Source organism: Melopsittacus undulatus, chromosome 2, assembly GCF_012275295.1.
Source record: "Melopsittacus undulatus isolate bMelUnd1 chromosome 2, bMelUnd1.mat.Z, whole genome shotgun sequence".
NCBI lineage: Eukaryota > Metazoa > Chordata > Aves > Psittaciformes > Psittaculidae > Melopsittacus > Melopsittacus undulatus.
The window spans coordinates 27,911,159-27,926,896 of record NC_047528.1 but is presented as its reverse complement, the minus strand read 5'-3'; the positions used below and the strand labels follow the sequence as shown (position 1 = coordinate 27,926,896).

At 38.1% G+C, this 15,738-nt stretch overlaps 1 protein-coding gene across 1 annotated transcript in view; it reads left to right on the top strand.

Moving 5' to 3' along the window:
* The window catches only part of RB1 (RB transcriptional corepressor 1), a 77,561-nt gene that overhangs the window by 59,233 nt on the left and 2,590 nt on the right, over window positions 1–15,738 (top strand). Inside the window, exons 18-26 of the mRNA XM_005147663.3 lie at window positions 9,453–9,571; window positions 9,953–10,092; window positions 10,591–10,736; window positions 11,273–11,377; window positions 12,359–12,472; window positions 12,560–12,726; window positions 13,615–13,645; window positions 13,998–14,140; window positions 15,132–15,181. Coding sequence (XP_005147720.2) covers window positions 9,453–9,571; window positions 9,953–10,092; window positions 10,591–10,736; window positions 11,273–11,377; window positions 12,359–12,472; window positions 12,560–12,726; window positions 13,615–13,645; window positions 13,998–14,140; window positions 15,132–15,181 — 1,015 coding nt within the window. The remainder of the gene's footprint in view (window positions 1–9,452; window positions 9,572–9,952; window positions 10,093–10,590; window positions 10,737–11,272; window positions 11,378–12,358; window positions 12,473–12,559; window positions 12,727–13,614; window positions 13,646–13,997; window positions 14,141–15,131; window positions 15,182–15,738) is intronic.

Here is a 15,738-nt window from a genome sequence, read left to right as displayed (position 1 = left end):
TAAATTGGCAACAAAACTCTGATGGTACCTGACTGTACTGCAGCTCTGCATGTCTGTTACTTGTTAGTCAAATAATCCAGAGTGACAGCATGTCATGATTTCCAACCATTCTTCCTACTATCCCCAAAACTGGCAAGCTGAAAGAGTAGCTCATTTTATATAAAGTAGTAACTAGCAATTGTCCTCTATGACATTCAGTTATCATGGTATATTACACCGTTGTATTTACACAGACAAGCATTTAGGCTTGACCTTATGGTGTAAACTGGAAACCAAGTGTTCAAAAGCACTATAAATCAGTAATTTCTTGCATCATTTTCTTCTGAGTGTTTAAGGACAAAATGTTCTGCCTTCCAGCATGGTTTGCAGAGCCTGAGCTAGCCTTCAGTGATCAGCCTTCAAAAAAAGGTTTTTGGTGTGGCCAGGAAAAAAGGCACTGAATATCTCATGTCTAACATTATTTTATGTAAAATAATACTGGCCTAATTGGGAGAGATGGTAGCTTGAGCTTCGTGAGCTTGTTCCTGACGTCCAAGTGACCGTAGCTGTAGTTTACCGCATAGACACACACACTTGTTTAGAATTTTTTTGCCCCTTTTTAGTGCTTTTGCCATTCTTTACTAGTTCAGCTGCTGCTTTGGTGTTAGAAAAAGATTAAAGCAGATATGTTGCATTGCATTAAGGTTTCTTTAGTCTTTTTTAAGGATCCTTGAGTAACTCTGTGGATACTCCACGTTACAGAAATATCAGTAAGATATTTCTGACTTCCATCATTTACAAAGGGATACTCATGTTTGACAATTAGTTACATGTTTTCCATCTCAGACTCATGAAAACCTGATGCTGATATAATGATTTTAGACTTGTTTCTGGTATGGTTATACAAACTAACATTTCATAGCTAAGGAAGTCAACTACTGCTATAGATCAGTGAAGTTGCCCTCAAGAGGAATGAGTGGGAGTGAAGTGATAACCAGAAAAAAGCTGGGGCGGTAAGGAGATCAGCACTGTGCTTTAGTAGAAAGCACTGTAATACCTGCCTCAGAGCTAGCTGCAAAAATTTGAGAGAATGGTAGGAAAAAAAACTTAGTAAATGGTAAAATACTAGGTTTGTGAAATGATTATAAAGTAAGCATAAAAGGGCTGGAGCATCAAGGAGAACAGATGCTAGTGTCTTACAAGATTTTTGTTTCAGATCTGTTTCAACAAGTTAATGAGAAGTTTGGGGTGTTTTGAGTGATTCTTATGCTTTTCTGTATCACATGGTCAATATTATTTATTATCAGTTTGGGAAGAATGTATTTTTAATGGGGACTAACTAATAGCCCAAGATTTTTTCTTAATCTTTTCTTGTTAATCTGATTTCCAGTGCACTACTCCTTACCTCTGTTATACCATATTTTGTCTACTCATTCAATAACAGCTTGTAAAGCAGAAATGTGTAATGGGAAGCATCTTCTTAAATCCTGTCACATGAGTGCTCAGAAGCTCTGCATATGCTTCTGCTTTGAAAACTAACCATAACACAGTGCCAGGTTTTGTCTGCCTGGAGCAAGTACTAGGTATAGACCAAAGTAACTGGGCTTGAGATAGTAGTAGTAGTCACAAAAGTATTGGCTCAAAGGAAGATCAAAACTCATCTTAAGGGATGGGTTTATGCCCAAAAATGTAGCTGATAGTTTTGTTACAACTTTAGCTTTTTCTTTCTTCACTCTGTCATGTATAATTTTCTTCAGATTGAAATAATTTCTGAAAGTGATTGATAAATCCATTGCATAAAAGAGTTTTCATGCTCGCGCTGCCTTCCTTTGTTATGGAATATGACATACTGCTTTTGGAGCTCCAAGTTCTTTGTCACATTTCTTCTTTCAGATTGTATAAAGCACATTACAAGGTATGCCAGGTTGAATGTGGCTTTGAGCAACCTGGCCTAGTGGAAGGTATCCCTGCCCATGGCAGCAACTAGATGATCTTTAAGGTCCCTTCCAACACAAACCATTCAGTGATTCTGTGATATATATACATATAGTCCTTTTTGCTTTTAAATATCATAGCGCAACTGTTCTTAATGATTTCAGGATGTGTACCATCCCCTAGCTAATACTACTTTTTCTGGAGACTTGGTCTTTTGATACGTGCAGCTCATCCACATCCTCTGCAGATTATCTGTTTTATCTTTTTTCGTTCAATGCATTATTTGTTGACTCCTTGATTATGTTGGTAAAAGATACTGTCATGCTCTTTCAACATCTGCTGTGAAGTTTCCTGGCACACATACCACTTTTAGCTAGATTAAGAGAATTGGTGGTGGAATGATGTACCTAAATTTGTCCAGCTAATGAGAAACTAGAAAGAACATGAGACTTGAAACTGAATTATTGGCTTTAACTGAAAATTTTAAGAGGCACTTTCTTATCACATCTCCACTTGTATTTGGAAAAGTAATTCCTGGAACTGCTCTTAATGGTTTTTCTGGGAACTGGGACTGTGTAAATCAATTAAAAACGAAACTGCTAGAAAGTGTGATGTGGCAGTCCATTTGATTGTTGCAATAACAATGGGATAAATAAATTCTTTGTACTGAGATAGACATTTTGTGACCCTAAAGTTACTCTAAAGAAAGTTCTTGAGAGCTGTTCTATTCCTTACTGTAACAGTTTTTCATATATGGATATACGTATAGAAGTGGTGTTCTTAATGCTGTGTGGTGCCAGTTAATGCAATGGTCCTTAAAGTATCTCTTCTCTACTTCCTTTTCTGAAAAAGTCGTAGTGCTCTGTATTGTTTTCACAGTTTAAGGTTGTTGATATAACTCTCAGCCTCAGGATTTTTGGCCAAACATTTTGTTGCTGACTGGTATAATTTCCAACAGTCAAATGGTTCACATTGGGTGGGTTTTAGTTTGTCTTGTACACGTTTTCTTGTGCAGAGGGGAGGAAAAACTGGTATTGGTTCAGTTTGTCTTTGAGACCTTTGGATTTCGCCTAAAAATCTTGAAGTAAGATTTGCCTAAGAGTTATATTGCAACCTACCTAACTACACAGGGGAGCTACTTCAGATATTGATTGGTTTTGTAGCACCACTGGCAGTGCAGAACCCACATCCATCTAGAAGAGGCTTGTAGCAATTGCTTTGCAGGGACATGAGGCATATGAGCTTACAATTCTATTTGCTTGGATGATGTTAAGCAAAAAATACATACAAAGCATTATTGTATTATGCAGTGCTTTGTGGATTTATGTGTGCAGTTGTCTTTTGAAGCAAAGTCAGTTTTCCATGCTTACCTTTTGTAGCAGTTACTTCCACAGCTGAACACTTGGGCTGTGTGATAAAGTAGCTGGTTTTGGCTTTCAGTCTTACTACTTGATAACTAGTTTGGTGACTGATCCACAGACTACTATAGTTGCATAATAACTGTTTTATTTTTTTGGCTAAGAATTCTCTAAGCTTTAACTTCTGATTGTTGATTTGGGGTTTGCAGAATTGGTTACACTAACTAAAAATATATATATATAGTTTAAAGTAATGGTAACATTAGAGCCCTTGTTAAAAATATAAATTAAGGTAATTTTCCTCTATTTATAATTTTTACTTTTATCATCATTGACTACTATAGCTATTTTATCATCCAGTCATTGAAAGTCCTGAGATCTTTTTGTAGTGATTTTATTTTTCCTAAGACTGAATAATTTTGTGCTTCTGGCAGCCTTATCTTTCCTGTCCCTTCCACATTTCCCTGTCACTTGTGAATGTTAAACAGAGCAGTCTCAGCAGAAAGCATGAAAACTTCACTGATAACCTCTCTTCACTGTGAAAATTGACCTTATTCATACTTTCAACATCTGTCATTTAGCTAATAACTGCATTCTTATCTGCCCTTTGGCAGCACTGTCTGTAAAGACCCTTACCTGAAGGACCCTGTCAGAGCTTCTGATTGGAAGATACGGAGATATTCTGCAGGTTCACCTATTCAGAGGTGCATTGGTCGCTTTAGAGAAGAAATCCGGTGATTTGTGAGGCATGAATTCCCTTTCTCTGCCATCGTACTACCACTGAAAGATGGTGTCTCATGTCACCACCCGTTTCTGTCTCTTCATTCATGCAAACACTTGCATTGCCATAACATAAACTGGGTAGAGAAGCTGCTCTGAATGCAAAACTAAGGCCTACCTCACCAAATACATAAAGCAACAAAATGCCTCCAACTAAATAAAAATGTCAACAAAACCTCAGTTTCCTGGACCAGATCTCCAACTCTGCCGACACAAGAAGGATTGGGGATGGAGAGAGGGAGGGTGCAGGTGATGAAGAAGTTTGGGACTGTGTCTTTTGGTGGTCTTCTGGCTTGTACTAACTTAAGAGTGTTTGTGAAGTTGAGGCTTTAATGTGCTGAATTCCTATGTTACTCAGCAACCTGGCTCTCCTTCTCTGACTGAAGAGATTTGAAATCCTTGTTCACTAGGCCTTCAAATAGCTTTTGATGAGAAATCTCAGTTTCTACCATTAGAGATACTTGATTTCATATTAATAAGTATCTGTATTCACTAGAGACTGCCTAAATCAGTTCTACATTTCCACAATAGGTCCTATATGCAAGACCAGAGCAGTTATTTTTTTTTCTGGTACAATAATTCTGTTAAAAAAATAAATAATTAAAATAGGCAAAATTGGAATATTGAGAGAACTGACTATGAAAATTCCAAACAGGCTTGAAGCTAGGTCAGCTGCTCACATATTTCGCATCAAGGTCTTCAAAGAATCAAGGTTTTCACAATTTGTAGGTGTGTTAGTATGTGCTTGTTATTTCCTCTGTAGTTCGACTTGCTAAGCCTCTTGTTTGAAGAGGAAAAGCATGTCAAAATATTGCTCTCAAATGACCAGAACTAATTAACAGTCACTGTTTCTTTTCTGCTTTTTTTTCACCTCTCTATAGAAAGCATTTAGATAAAAGTCGATCCTCACAAAGCTGGGTGACAGTGTTACTTAATCTTAAATACTGGAGATGAGCAAGGTAGGAATAGGATTTGTATTAAGCATACATTTGCTCTAAGGAGATAAAAGCAGATCTATCTATATTCTTGGGTGAATTAAATCATTATCACAGCAGTTAATGAGGTTTTTTTATAGATTTTTTAAGCACAAGCCTTAATAGTAACATAATTTATCTAGCACAGCTCATGTATGTAAAATTAAACCATGGTCCTTATCTTACTATTTTTTATGGTAAAAATGATTTAAATTTAGACTATGAAGTGTCTTTTGCTTTAGCAGTCCTAAATTATTCAGAATTCTGAAAACCAGTTGTCACGTGAAGCTTCTGAAAATACAGTTGCAAGCAGAAGTCAGCTTTCTGGGCATGCAGTGCTGCCATGGGAAAGAAGGGTGGAAGTAGCTCACACACTCCTTGCGCTTCCATTCCAGAGCTCTCTATTCTAAATAAGTTATGTTTTGCCTTGCAAAATCACAGCCATCTTTTAGCATATTATGAAGAACATTTCTTAATGTTTTGTGTTGACTGATACAATAATTGGAGCTGGTGTTGATTATTTAAAAAGGAAACAAACAGTCCCAAGGGAGCTTGGCATTGAAATAGATACATAGTTTAGTGATAAACACAGCATTGAAATTTACTGTGGACAAGTAACTAAAACCTGAAAATTGGTTAAGAAATTATTATCAAGAATAAACCCATAAAACAATAGAAACCAGATAAAAGCAGTTTAAAAAGTACTGCAGACTGTCAAGTAGCATTGCTGACAGTGGCTGCTCAGGGCCTTCCCCTGTGGCCAGCGAGTACACCCAGACCCCAGGGTAGCTGTTCCCCAGGTTTGAGGATTTAGGCCTTTTGTTTAATCATTTCATGGATACCAAAGTCCAGTTGAACATGTTGGGACAGAGCTGCTATGATGATCAGGAAGCTGGGAAGCACCTGTGTGTCCTGTAGTTTTGCCATAGCCAAATAAAGCTTAGCCAACAAGAAATTCAGCTTGTTTTGTCCATAAAAGGAGGTTTCAGGCTGGGATAAAACCACCACAGATACTTCCCTGCCGTGCAAGCATCCTGTACAGGCTCTCTTAACAAAGCCCCACTTAATTCACTGGATTTAACATAGCAGATTTATAGTTAGCCCTGGGTAATAGAAGGGCGACCGAGTCACATTTCAGTCTTGTTCTTCATTCTGATACCAGTGGCTGTTTGACCCTGAGAAATTTCAGGCCTTAATTGCTTTCTCCCTTTTTGCACTAATAAAATGGGGCTTTTCTAGCCACTGCAGGGAAGTTTTAGATGAAAAGCATAATTTCATTTAGTAAAATTTATTCTGTTGCTGCATCTAGTAACATTAATCACATACTGAGCATTAAAGCAAAAAACTGCAAAGCTCCTTTCATGTGAAAGGAATGCATTGCAGGTGACCTGTTCACTTGAAGTGCTGCTTGAAAGCTTTAAAAAGTAATATAACATTTGTAAAAGCTAGTGTGACTAATATCGCTTTAGCAAAAAGTTACTGATAAGCAATCCTGTTCAATAAAGCTGAGCCCAGGGTTAAAGTTCTTTTGTGGCTATTACTTTAGTGGACTGGTAATCATCTGGTTAATGGTATTATATTTTGCTCATTTGAGCAAGAGGTACGTTGAATACCAAATAAGGGGGCTGAATTTGAACAGACTTTGCCCTGATAAGCTTGAAAACTGCAAGCTTCAGAACATGTTTCTGATTCACTAATTTGAAGGCTTTTTCATGTTTAAATATAAAGAGAGGAGGCAAGGTTGTAATCTCATCACTTTTGCAGGTTAGGTGGTAGATGCCTGTGAGAAAACTCACCTCTGGGTACTTCTACACTTATTTTTTTTCTGAGGCATCACATTTATCTTGACACATTTTTAACCATAGTGTCAATTAGTATTTGTGGGACCCAAAAACGTTGTATTGGACTTGCTGTGTCTTGCTACTCAGTCTCTGTAAGTAGATGTTTGTACACAAAGAATATCTTCCTAACTGTAATTCATCTAACTGATGGAAAGCAGCAGTAGGTGTCTTCAGCTCCTGGAGGGTAAAGTTTCACATGCCAACCAGCTGATTGAACAGATTGTTCTCATCAGTAAATATAGGACATCTCATACTCCCCATTTTCTCCTTTTTACTGCTTTGCTCCCAACCTTCGTGGTGTTGCTGCCCTGTCTTAGTGTTTGTTCAACTCTGCTTGTGATTCTTTGCAGAGCTGCCTTAAATCTGGTTTTACTTTTTTTGTTTACTTTCTGCTTGTTGAGTGCCTCAAATTGACTTACGTAGAGGTTGACTGATTGTCAAGGCTGGTCAGTAGAAGAGGAGGAGTGGAGATGATGCAAAAGTAGGCAGGTCTCTTCCATAGGTAGCAAACTGCTGTGTCCCCCTCGCCTCATCTAATGAAATCTATACCAGGGAGATTTGGAGCTTTGGGAGCTCCAATGTGCAGGGAGAATTGGAGCAGGGTTGAGAGAGGACGTGAGACTTCTGTCCTCAAATGCTGATTTCAAAAATAGGGACTTTTCCTTCTGTTCCTTGACCTCTCATTCCCCTTTATCAACCCTTTTTCTCCTACTGATGCTTCATTCAAATCAATACTTTTCTACTTATTAATGCTTAAAATGTGAAATGATTCACTCTTAGTCAAGGAATCAAGATGTTTTAGCAATGACTTAGTGATTGCTCTGGAAAAGAACTTGGATTCTTCAGAGCATAGTGAAATGCTGGTGGGAATAAGAGCAAGAAGAGGCTAAGTGGCTGGAAGAGTTAGAAATGGAGAAGGTAATGTCTCTGCATTTCTAGCAAGAGCAGTGCTGAAAGAAACAAGTGAGAAGAGCATGCACTCCTAAATTGTAAGGGAAGACTTTGCAAACCAGCCCAAGAGCTGATCTGGTCGAGAAATGCTGGTAAAATAACGGGGGGGTTATGAATCACTGACTGATGTTTTTCTGCTGTGGATGGAACAGCTCCAACAGTATTGCCAAAATCATAGTTTAAAAATTACACAATGTAAGAAATCGTAAATCCCAAGTCACTTTTGTCTTATTGCTCTGAGTGTTTACTTGATGCACTGCAGAAAAGTGTTCTTTTTTTCAGAACAAAGGCTAAATGGCGCAAGTCTTAACACTAGTTTTAATTCTAGTAAATCCAGCCTAGTTTCACTAGGTGTTTTCTTATTGCCTTAGGTGATGCAGCTAGCTTTGCATGTGTGCTGTGTGCCTGTTTCTTACTGTAGCTACAGGTTTGTCATTTGTGCCATCATATTTTAGTATTAGTAACATGTAGGATCAAATAGTCCTTGGACAATCAGATAATGAATTGAGTGCAAAGCATTGAGATCATTTGGAGAAAAATGTTGTTGCCCACTTTATTGTCAGTCTTATGGATACTGTTTTCCCACCAAGGCTGCAAACATTTGCTAATCATTATGTTCTTTTGCTTCTGGAGTTCCGATGGTGCACTGTTGGAAGGCAACACTGTGCTCAAGGATACTCTGCTCCCATTTAAAGAAAATAAAAAACCAGAAGCCAGGAACACTGTGTTTTCAAAATTAATTCTATAGATGATGGTGATGAAATGTTTTCCCATGCTGTCTTGCTGTCTCAGCATAATTCTACTCTGCGCATGACACGAGCAGCAAAAGCCCGAGATTTTGTTTCTGCAAGACCTGCTGTTTGTTACTAACAGCAGCAGTAGTACTTATGTTGCTTCAGCCAGAACCTTCTCCATTGCACTTGCATCCTCCCTGCGTTGCCTCCTACCTCAGGCTCTGAATAGGTTCAGATTTACTCCAGCTAAAGTACTGATAATTGACCTAAAATCCAAATGGGTTTTGGTTTTGGACATGAGGGCAGAATCTTAAGGTATCCAGAATGATTCCAACTCTTGCCAGAGGTAGCTCTGGAACATGATATGATAGAGATCAAAATAGTCCCCAGTGTAGAGAGATGAGTTATGACTGACCTCTATCATTGTATGTAAAATATTGGATAGGTGTTGTACCAGAAATGGAGTGACACTAAGTACAGCAGTAACTTTCAGTCACTGAGAGGTTGGTGGTTTTTTGCTTTCTTTATTTTGTTTGGGTTTTGTTTAATTTTTTGAAAATGTGACCTTTTATGTATTTTCTTGTATTATTTACTGTTTTTTTCAGGAATGGCTATTTAATAGAAAGTAACAAAAGCCTCTAGAGTGCAGCTGTGTCTCAGTTATGCAGTTAGCCTGTATCTAATGGGCTGCTGTTGAAACAGAAAAAGTGATATATTTAATACTTAAAAGTTTATCAGTTAAATAGTTAAAATTTACCTGGCAAAATGTGAATGTTTCAAAAGATTAATGTCCTGTTTAGGATCATAATTCTGGGGTTGTTTATAGAGAAGAAGGAACAAAATCCATCTGGTGTGATTGTCTATTCTCGGTATAATGAAAAGTTACTGTCATTTTTCTAGGGGTCACCTCTGTTTGATCTTATCAAGCAGTCCAAAGAACGAGAAGGCCAAACTGAACAGCCTGAGCCCACTTCCACTCTCAATCTGCCTCTCCAGCATAATCACACTGCAGCAGACCTGTAAGTGACATGTTAATATCACCCTTAATATTTAACGCCACTTGTATTCTGTTTTTCTATTTGTTAGGCTTGGTGCATGTTGGAGTGTTGTATTTGCTGCTGCTTGTTATACATGTAAATTTAACTAAATTTAATTCTGAAATACTTTTTCCAAGCCCTATCAAACTGTAATTGCAAACTGTTATCTTACTTGCTCAGGAGCAAGTCCCTTTATCAAGTATTTAATCAATAACTTGAAGTTTTAATTCCTGATACAGGAATAGCAGGTTACAGGAGAAATTAATTTCTTCTAATGGGGGAAGAGTTCCTGCAAGTATTATTCATGTGAGAGGATTCCTTTATCCTGTGATGCTAAGTGCCTAATACGTGTTGAATCTCCAGCTATCTTTCTCCTGTGAGATCTCCTAAGAAGAAAGGACCTCCTCTAAGTGGTACTTCCACTTCAGATGCTCAGCCAGGTGTTACCCCTCAAACACAGAAGCCACAGAAATCTACCTCCCTCTCTCTGTTCTACAAAAAAGGTTTGTTGCTTCTGTAGGTGCCAAAACTGCAAAGTTATCTCTTGTTTTTCCTTTTGGGGTTTTGGAGCTCAACATTTTTAAATTATTATAGTAGAATCCATAATAAACACTGTGCAAACCCTCAGGTGCCTCTGGAAGGAACAGTAAAACAGTGCCAGCAGGTCAGTGCTTGCACTCTGCACATTGTAAGTTCCAACTGAAAACCTATCTGCTGATGGTAAGAATGGCCATAAGGGTTCAGGTGGAGGCTTCTTCTAGACACAGTGTGCACGGCATTGTTTAGTGTGGACTTCTGTGTGTCCACTGCCTGTCGTATAAAGAATCTTTTCCATATATTTTGATTGAGACTGGCATCTACTGACTTCATTTGATGGCCTACAGTTTCTGTAGTGGGAAATGATGAACATTCAGTTGCTGTCCATCCTCCATCATGTTCCTTTTGTTTTGTTTGCCACTCTTATTACAATTTCAGTTTATTTTATTTCTCCGGTTTTGAAGTGTATCTGCTGGCCTATCTCCGATTGCGTACCCTGTTCTTTCGGCTTCTTTCTGACCATCCTGACCTGGAACCCTTGATCTGGACCCTCTTCCAGCACACACTGCAAAATGAGTATGAGCTTATGAGAGACAGGCACTTGGACCAGGTAATATTAACAAGAAAGTTTCAAAACTGAACTAAATGTTACTTATACATTCTTTAGCCATTGGAAATAATAACCTGAGCTTTTATTTCTCGATTGATCACTCAAAGAAGAAATGAATTTAGGGTGAAGCCTAACATCAGGTTTTTCAAGTACTGACAGTGACTTACTCTGGGATGTTCAAATAAAATTTGCAGCTATGTTCAAAATGATGAAGACACAACAAGTTTTATAATAATTTGCATTAGAAAATACTGATTTTCTTTGAGAACACAATGTGTTGCTGATGAAAGTTTTGTTATTCAAGCCTAAAATTGCAGCATATAAAATGAGTTTGAGAAGATATTATCAGCTCCAATTGATTGTCATACAGAACTAGAGGAAATGGTAGTTGACTTACATTCTGGAAGATCTTACAAAGCAGAGTTGCGTGCTCATTTACAGAGCACAATCAGTAATGGAAGTTCATCAATTGATTACTTGAAGAAGCTGCATTAATTTTCTGCATTTCCAGTTGTCTCATCTTGTTTCTTTTATAGATCATGATGTGTTCCATGTATGCCATATGCAAAGTAAAGAATGTAGATCTTAGATTTAAAACAATTGTTTCGGCCTACAAGGAGCTTCCCAACACAAATCAAGAGGTATGGAAATATTTTAATGTTATCCCTCCATAAAAATGTTATAAACTAATTATTTATCTCTGTCTAAAGCAAGATAAAACTGTGCCTGAACATTAAAAGAAGACTTCTGCTTCACTGCATCTCCATTCTGTGGAGGAGAAAACTGGCTCTAAATGTTTCTTTAAACATCTCACACAAATAGTTTGGTAACTCTCCTCGGAAAGCAGACTTCATTCCACTTTTTTACTTAAAGATACTAAGTAATGGTTTATGATACTATTTGGAAACTAAATCAAAGATTTGGGTCTAGAGCTAATAGAATTTTCAAATGCAGCCCAAGTGCCTTTAACAGTTAACGTCTGTGGTGTGTTAAGGGAAGAGAAGCAGACAACTTTCCATAGAAGCTTTTGATAGAAATATGGTTAGATATCAAACATATGCATGTGTATGTATTAAAGTTGCACGCTTAATTGTAACATTAAGAAGTTCCTTTCTTTGTAAGGGCCTTACATTTTTGCATGAAACAGTAACTAAATTAATAGAAAAAAATCTCACTGAACAGTCAATTGAACTGTAGCATCCTTTAGTAGCAGAATTTCTCATAGAGTATTTGTGCATCTTGGCTAAACTCCAGACTTTTGTCTCTAAGCCTTAAGATCTATTTTATCATCAGGACAGTAATGATTTTGTTTTAGCCTTCCAATGTGTGCACAGTAATAACAGTTGTGTGTTTGAAAGTAAATGGAGCTTAAATGTGGATAATGTTATCAACATGTTATCACTAAGGTGCTGTGCCAGTTAATTAAGTAGATGCTTCTACTGGTGTTCATACATGTTTGGAAAAACAACAATTAAGAACAGTTCTAAGCAATGGTTACAATGGCTTGCATACGCTACACATGCATCTTAGCTCTTATCTGACACAGACTTTATGTGTGGTTTTACAAGTTTGTTTTTCATCCCTCTTTTTAAAACTGTGTATGATTTTCTCACCCTATGTAGACCTTCAAACGTGTTCTCATCAGGGAGGAACAGTATGACTCCATTATAGTTTTTTACAACTTAGTGTTTATGCAGAAGCTGAAAACGAACATTTTGCAGTATGCCTCCAACAGGGTAAGCTGTTGTGTTTAGAGTTCAGTATTTAACTGAATAGGAATATATAGAAAATAAAACCTTACAATTATTTTATTCTTTTTATAGCCTCCCACTCTGTCACCTATCCCACACATTCCTCGCAGCCCTTACCAGTTTTCCAACTCTCCTCGGCGCGTCCCTGCTGGCAATAACATCTACATCTCACCCTTGAAGAGCCCATACAAATTCTCTGATGGGTTTCAGTCACCCACAAAGATGACTCCAAGGTCTAGGTAGGTTGTTAACAAGCATTTCTTTGACTATATTAAAGGTATTTGGGGCATTTTACTGGAAGAAAATTAGAAAACCTTTTGTTTGTTTGTCAATAGTCTGTGGTTGTTACATCTTTTCTGTTTAAAAGTTTGCATCCTGTGTTTGGCATCTTTATTCATCCTTGAGCACTTTTCTGTTTCAGTTTAGTCAGTGTGCTCAAAGAGGCTTTTTGTTTGTTTTTTTCTCTTTTTTTTTATGACAGTCATATGCAAGCAGGGTTTTCTGACCTAGTTGTTTAAATGTTGGCTTTGACTCTGGATCACACTCCTGACATACAGAGCTGAGCTTTGTATGCTTCTTTAATACTTTTATGGAATAAAATGGTTCAGAGTATTTAGTTGACTGAGCAGAACACTTCAAACTGTTGGTCATTAGTTCTTAGAAGAAGATGACAGCAAATGTGCCAGTTTCCTGTGAGCTTTTCAAGCTAGGATCAAGTGGGTCCCCTTGCACCCAGCCCACTGTGTACAAAAGTTTAAATATTACTGTGTATTTTGTGTTGAAGTCCCTCATGGTTTTGATTAGCAAACGCTGAAAGGTAAAGATAAAAGGATGGTTATCTGGATACTCAGCACTGAAGTGTCTTCCTGCTGATAAGAAATGAACTGTGGGTGCCTCTGATTCTTTCAAGCCACAGTTCCTTTTCTGTCTTTACGGTTGATTTGGTAATTCCATGTTCTCTGGTTTGAATAGAAACACTGAACACTCTCAATTCAGTAAAGCACAGTATGGATTTGCACTGTTAGTGCAGAGAGGAAGAGACTTTGTTAATGTCCTATGCTAAGCTGTGCAAATCAGTTCTATCATTGTTAAATGCATCTTAAACACTTCTCTTCTTCATTTGGCAGAATTCTGGTGTCAATTGGTGAATCATTTGGGGTGAGTTTTAAGATTTTTAATGTTTGATCTTGAATGTGTGTAACTTTTGGAGGAATGGGCTGGCTTGCTGACACCTGTAGAACTGCCTATGGAGTGTCTCTAAGTTAATGTAATGTCTTATGGAACCTGAAAGCACAAAGATTATGGGGATGTTCTGTTAACTCCTTTCAAAAATCCAATTTCCAATGCTTCACTTTGAATTTGCATTTTACTTTAGTTGCTCTGAAGAAGATAGAGCTCTTAAAACTGCGGAGTTGTAGAACTCCGACTTTGCCTTAGTGGATAATCTGGAAAGTTGGAGTCGTTTCAGGATTTATTGGCTTTTTTTCCCCTGTTTTTTCTGTCATTTCAGACTTCTGAAAAGTTTCAAAAAATAAACCAGATGGTGTGCAACAGTGACTACCACTTGAAGCGCAGTGCAGAAGTAAGCGCTGCTCCTAAGCCACTGAAGAGGCTGCGCTTTGATATAGAAGGACAAGACGAAGCAGATGGAAGGTGAGAGATTGTTATTGGCTTTTCATTATCTTACGTGTATTTGATTCTCGGGCCCTCCATCCTAACTCCTTCCTGACTTCCTGACTTCTGTTAATCTGTGAACTTAAGTAAGTGAATGAGAGATGGTAGCTTTATACTTCTCAATTAGTCACTTTGATGTCAGAAGCAAGGATTTATTCAGTGCCCGCACATGCAGCATCCCAGTGTTACAGCTGAGTGCTAAACCCTGATGTTTAGTCAGTCTTTTAAAAAATAAACCCCCTCTACTCTGCTCTCATGAGACCTCACTTGGAGTATTGTGTGCAGTTCTGGTGTCCTCAACATAAAAAAAGACATGGAACTGTTGGAACAAGTCCAGAGGAGGGCCGTGAGGATGATCAGGGGACTGGAGCACCTCCCATATGAAGACAGGCTGAGAAAGTTGGGGCTGTTGAGCCTGGAGAAGAGAAGGCTACATGGAGACCTCATAGCAGCCTTCCAGTATCTGAAGGGGGCCTACAGGGATGCTGGGGAGGCACTCTTCATTAGGGAGTCTAGTGATAGGATAAGGGATAACGGGTTGAAACTTAAACAGGGGAGTTTTAGACTGGATATAAGGAAGAAATTCTTTGCTGTTAGGGTGGTGAGGTACTGGAATGGGTTGCCCATGGAAGTTGTGAATGCTCCATCCCTGGCGGTGTTCAAGGCCAAGTTGGATGAAGCCTTGGGTGACATGGTTTAGTGTGAGGTGTCCCTGCCCCATGGCAGGGGGTTTTGGAACTGGATGATCTTAAGGTCCTTTCCAACCCTAACTGTTCTAAGGTTCTATGATTTTTTAGACAGATGAGATATCAGGTGGCTCTTGAGTTTAGTGTAGGCAGAAAAAAGTTTGCTTCTTTGTAAGAGAAGGCAATGGCACTGAAATGAACTAACTTTGATTTAGTTACCTTATGAAGATAAAGAGTTGGGATGTTTTTTCAACTTCCACTTAACATATGCTTTCTGTCTGCAGCAAACACCTACCGCAGGAGTCCAAGTTCCAACAGAAGCTTGCAGAAATGAGTGAGTATGACTTTTTTCATTAACTGTTCAGCAGTGAGTCCCTTGGATAAATCAGTTTGTGCCCGCTCAGATAAAGACACTGCTCTCATAAAGACACTGATGTCATTTTGGTAATTTGCTCAGTTATTTGTACTTGCTTCATTTAATCTTGAGAATGCAGATTATAAAATGGGAATCCTCAAAAGCCTTCTTGAGGATGTTAAATGGAGCAACAGCATAGAAAATGCAGTATTACATGGGAATAAGACACATTCTTCCTAAACACTTGAGTTCTTGAACTATGGGATTAAACTCTTGCCAAGGCTTTCCCATTTTATGAAATAATAGACCCTTAGCTGACAGCTTGCAGGTAGAAAGAAATCAGTAGTAACTGCAGCAGTGTTTAGTTGACCACCAAAAATGCAATTATAGTAAAGGAAAGTTATACACACAGGGAAATTGTAATTTTATATGTTGCTTTGCTATCCTTTATACTAAAATACTCAGGACTGCTTTTTCTTCTACAGTGGATCAGCTTTTCTGTCTGATTTTATGGAGTCACTCCTCTGTTTTTCAAA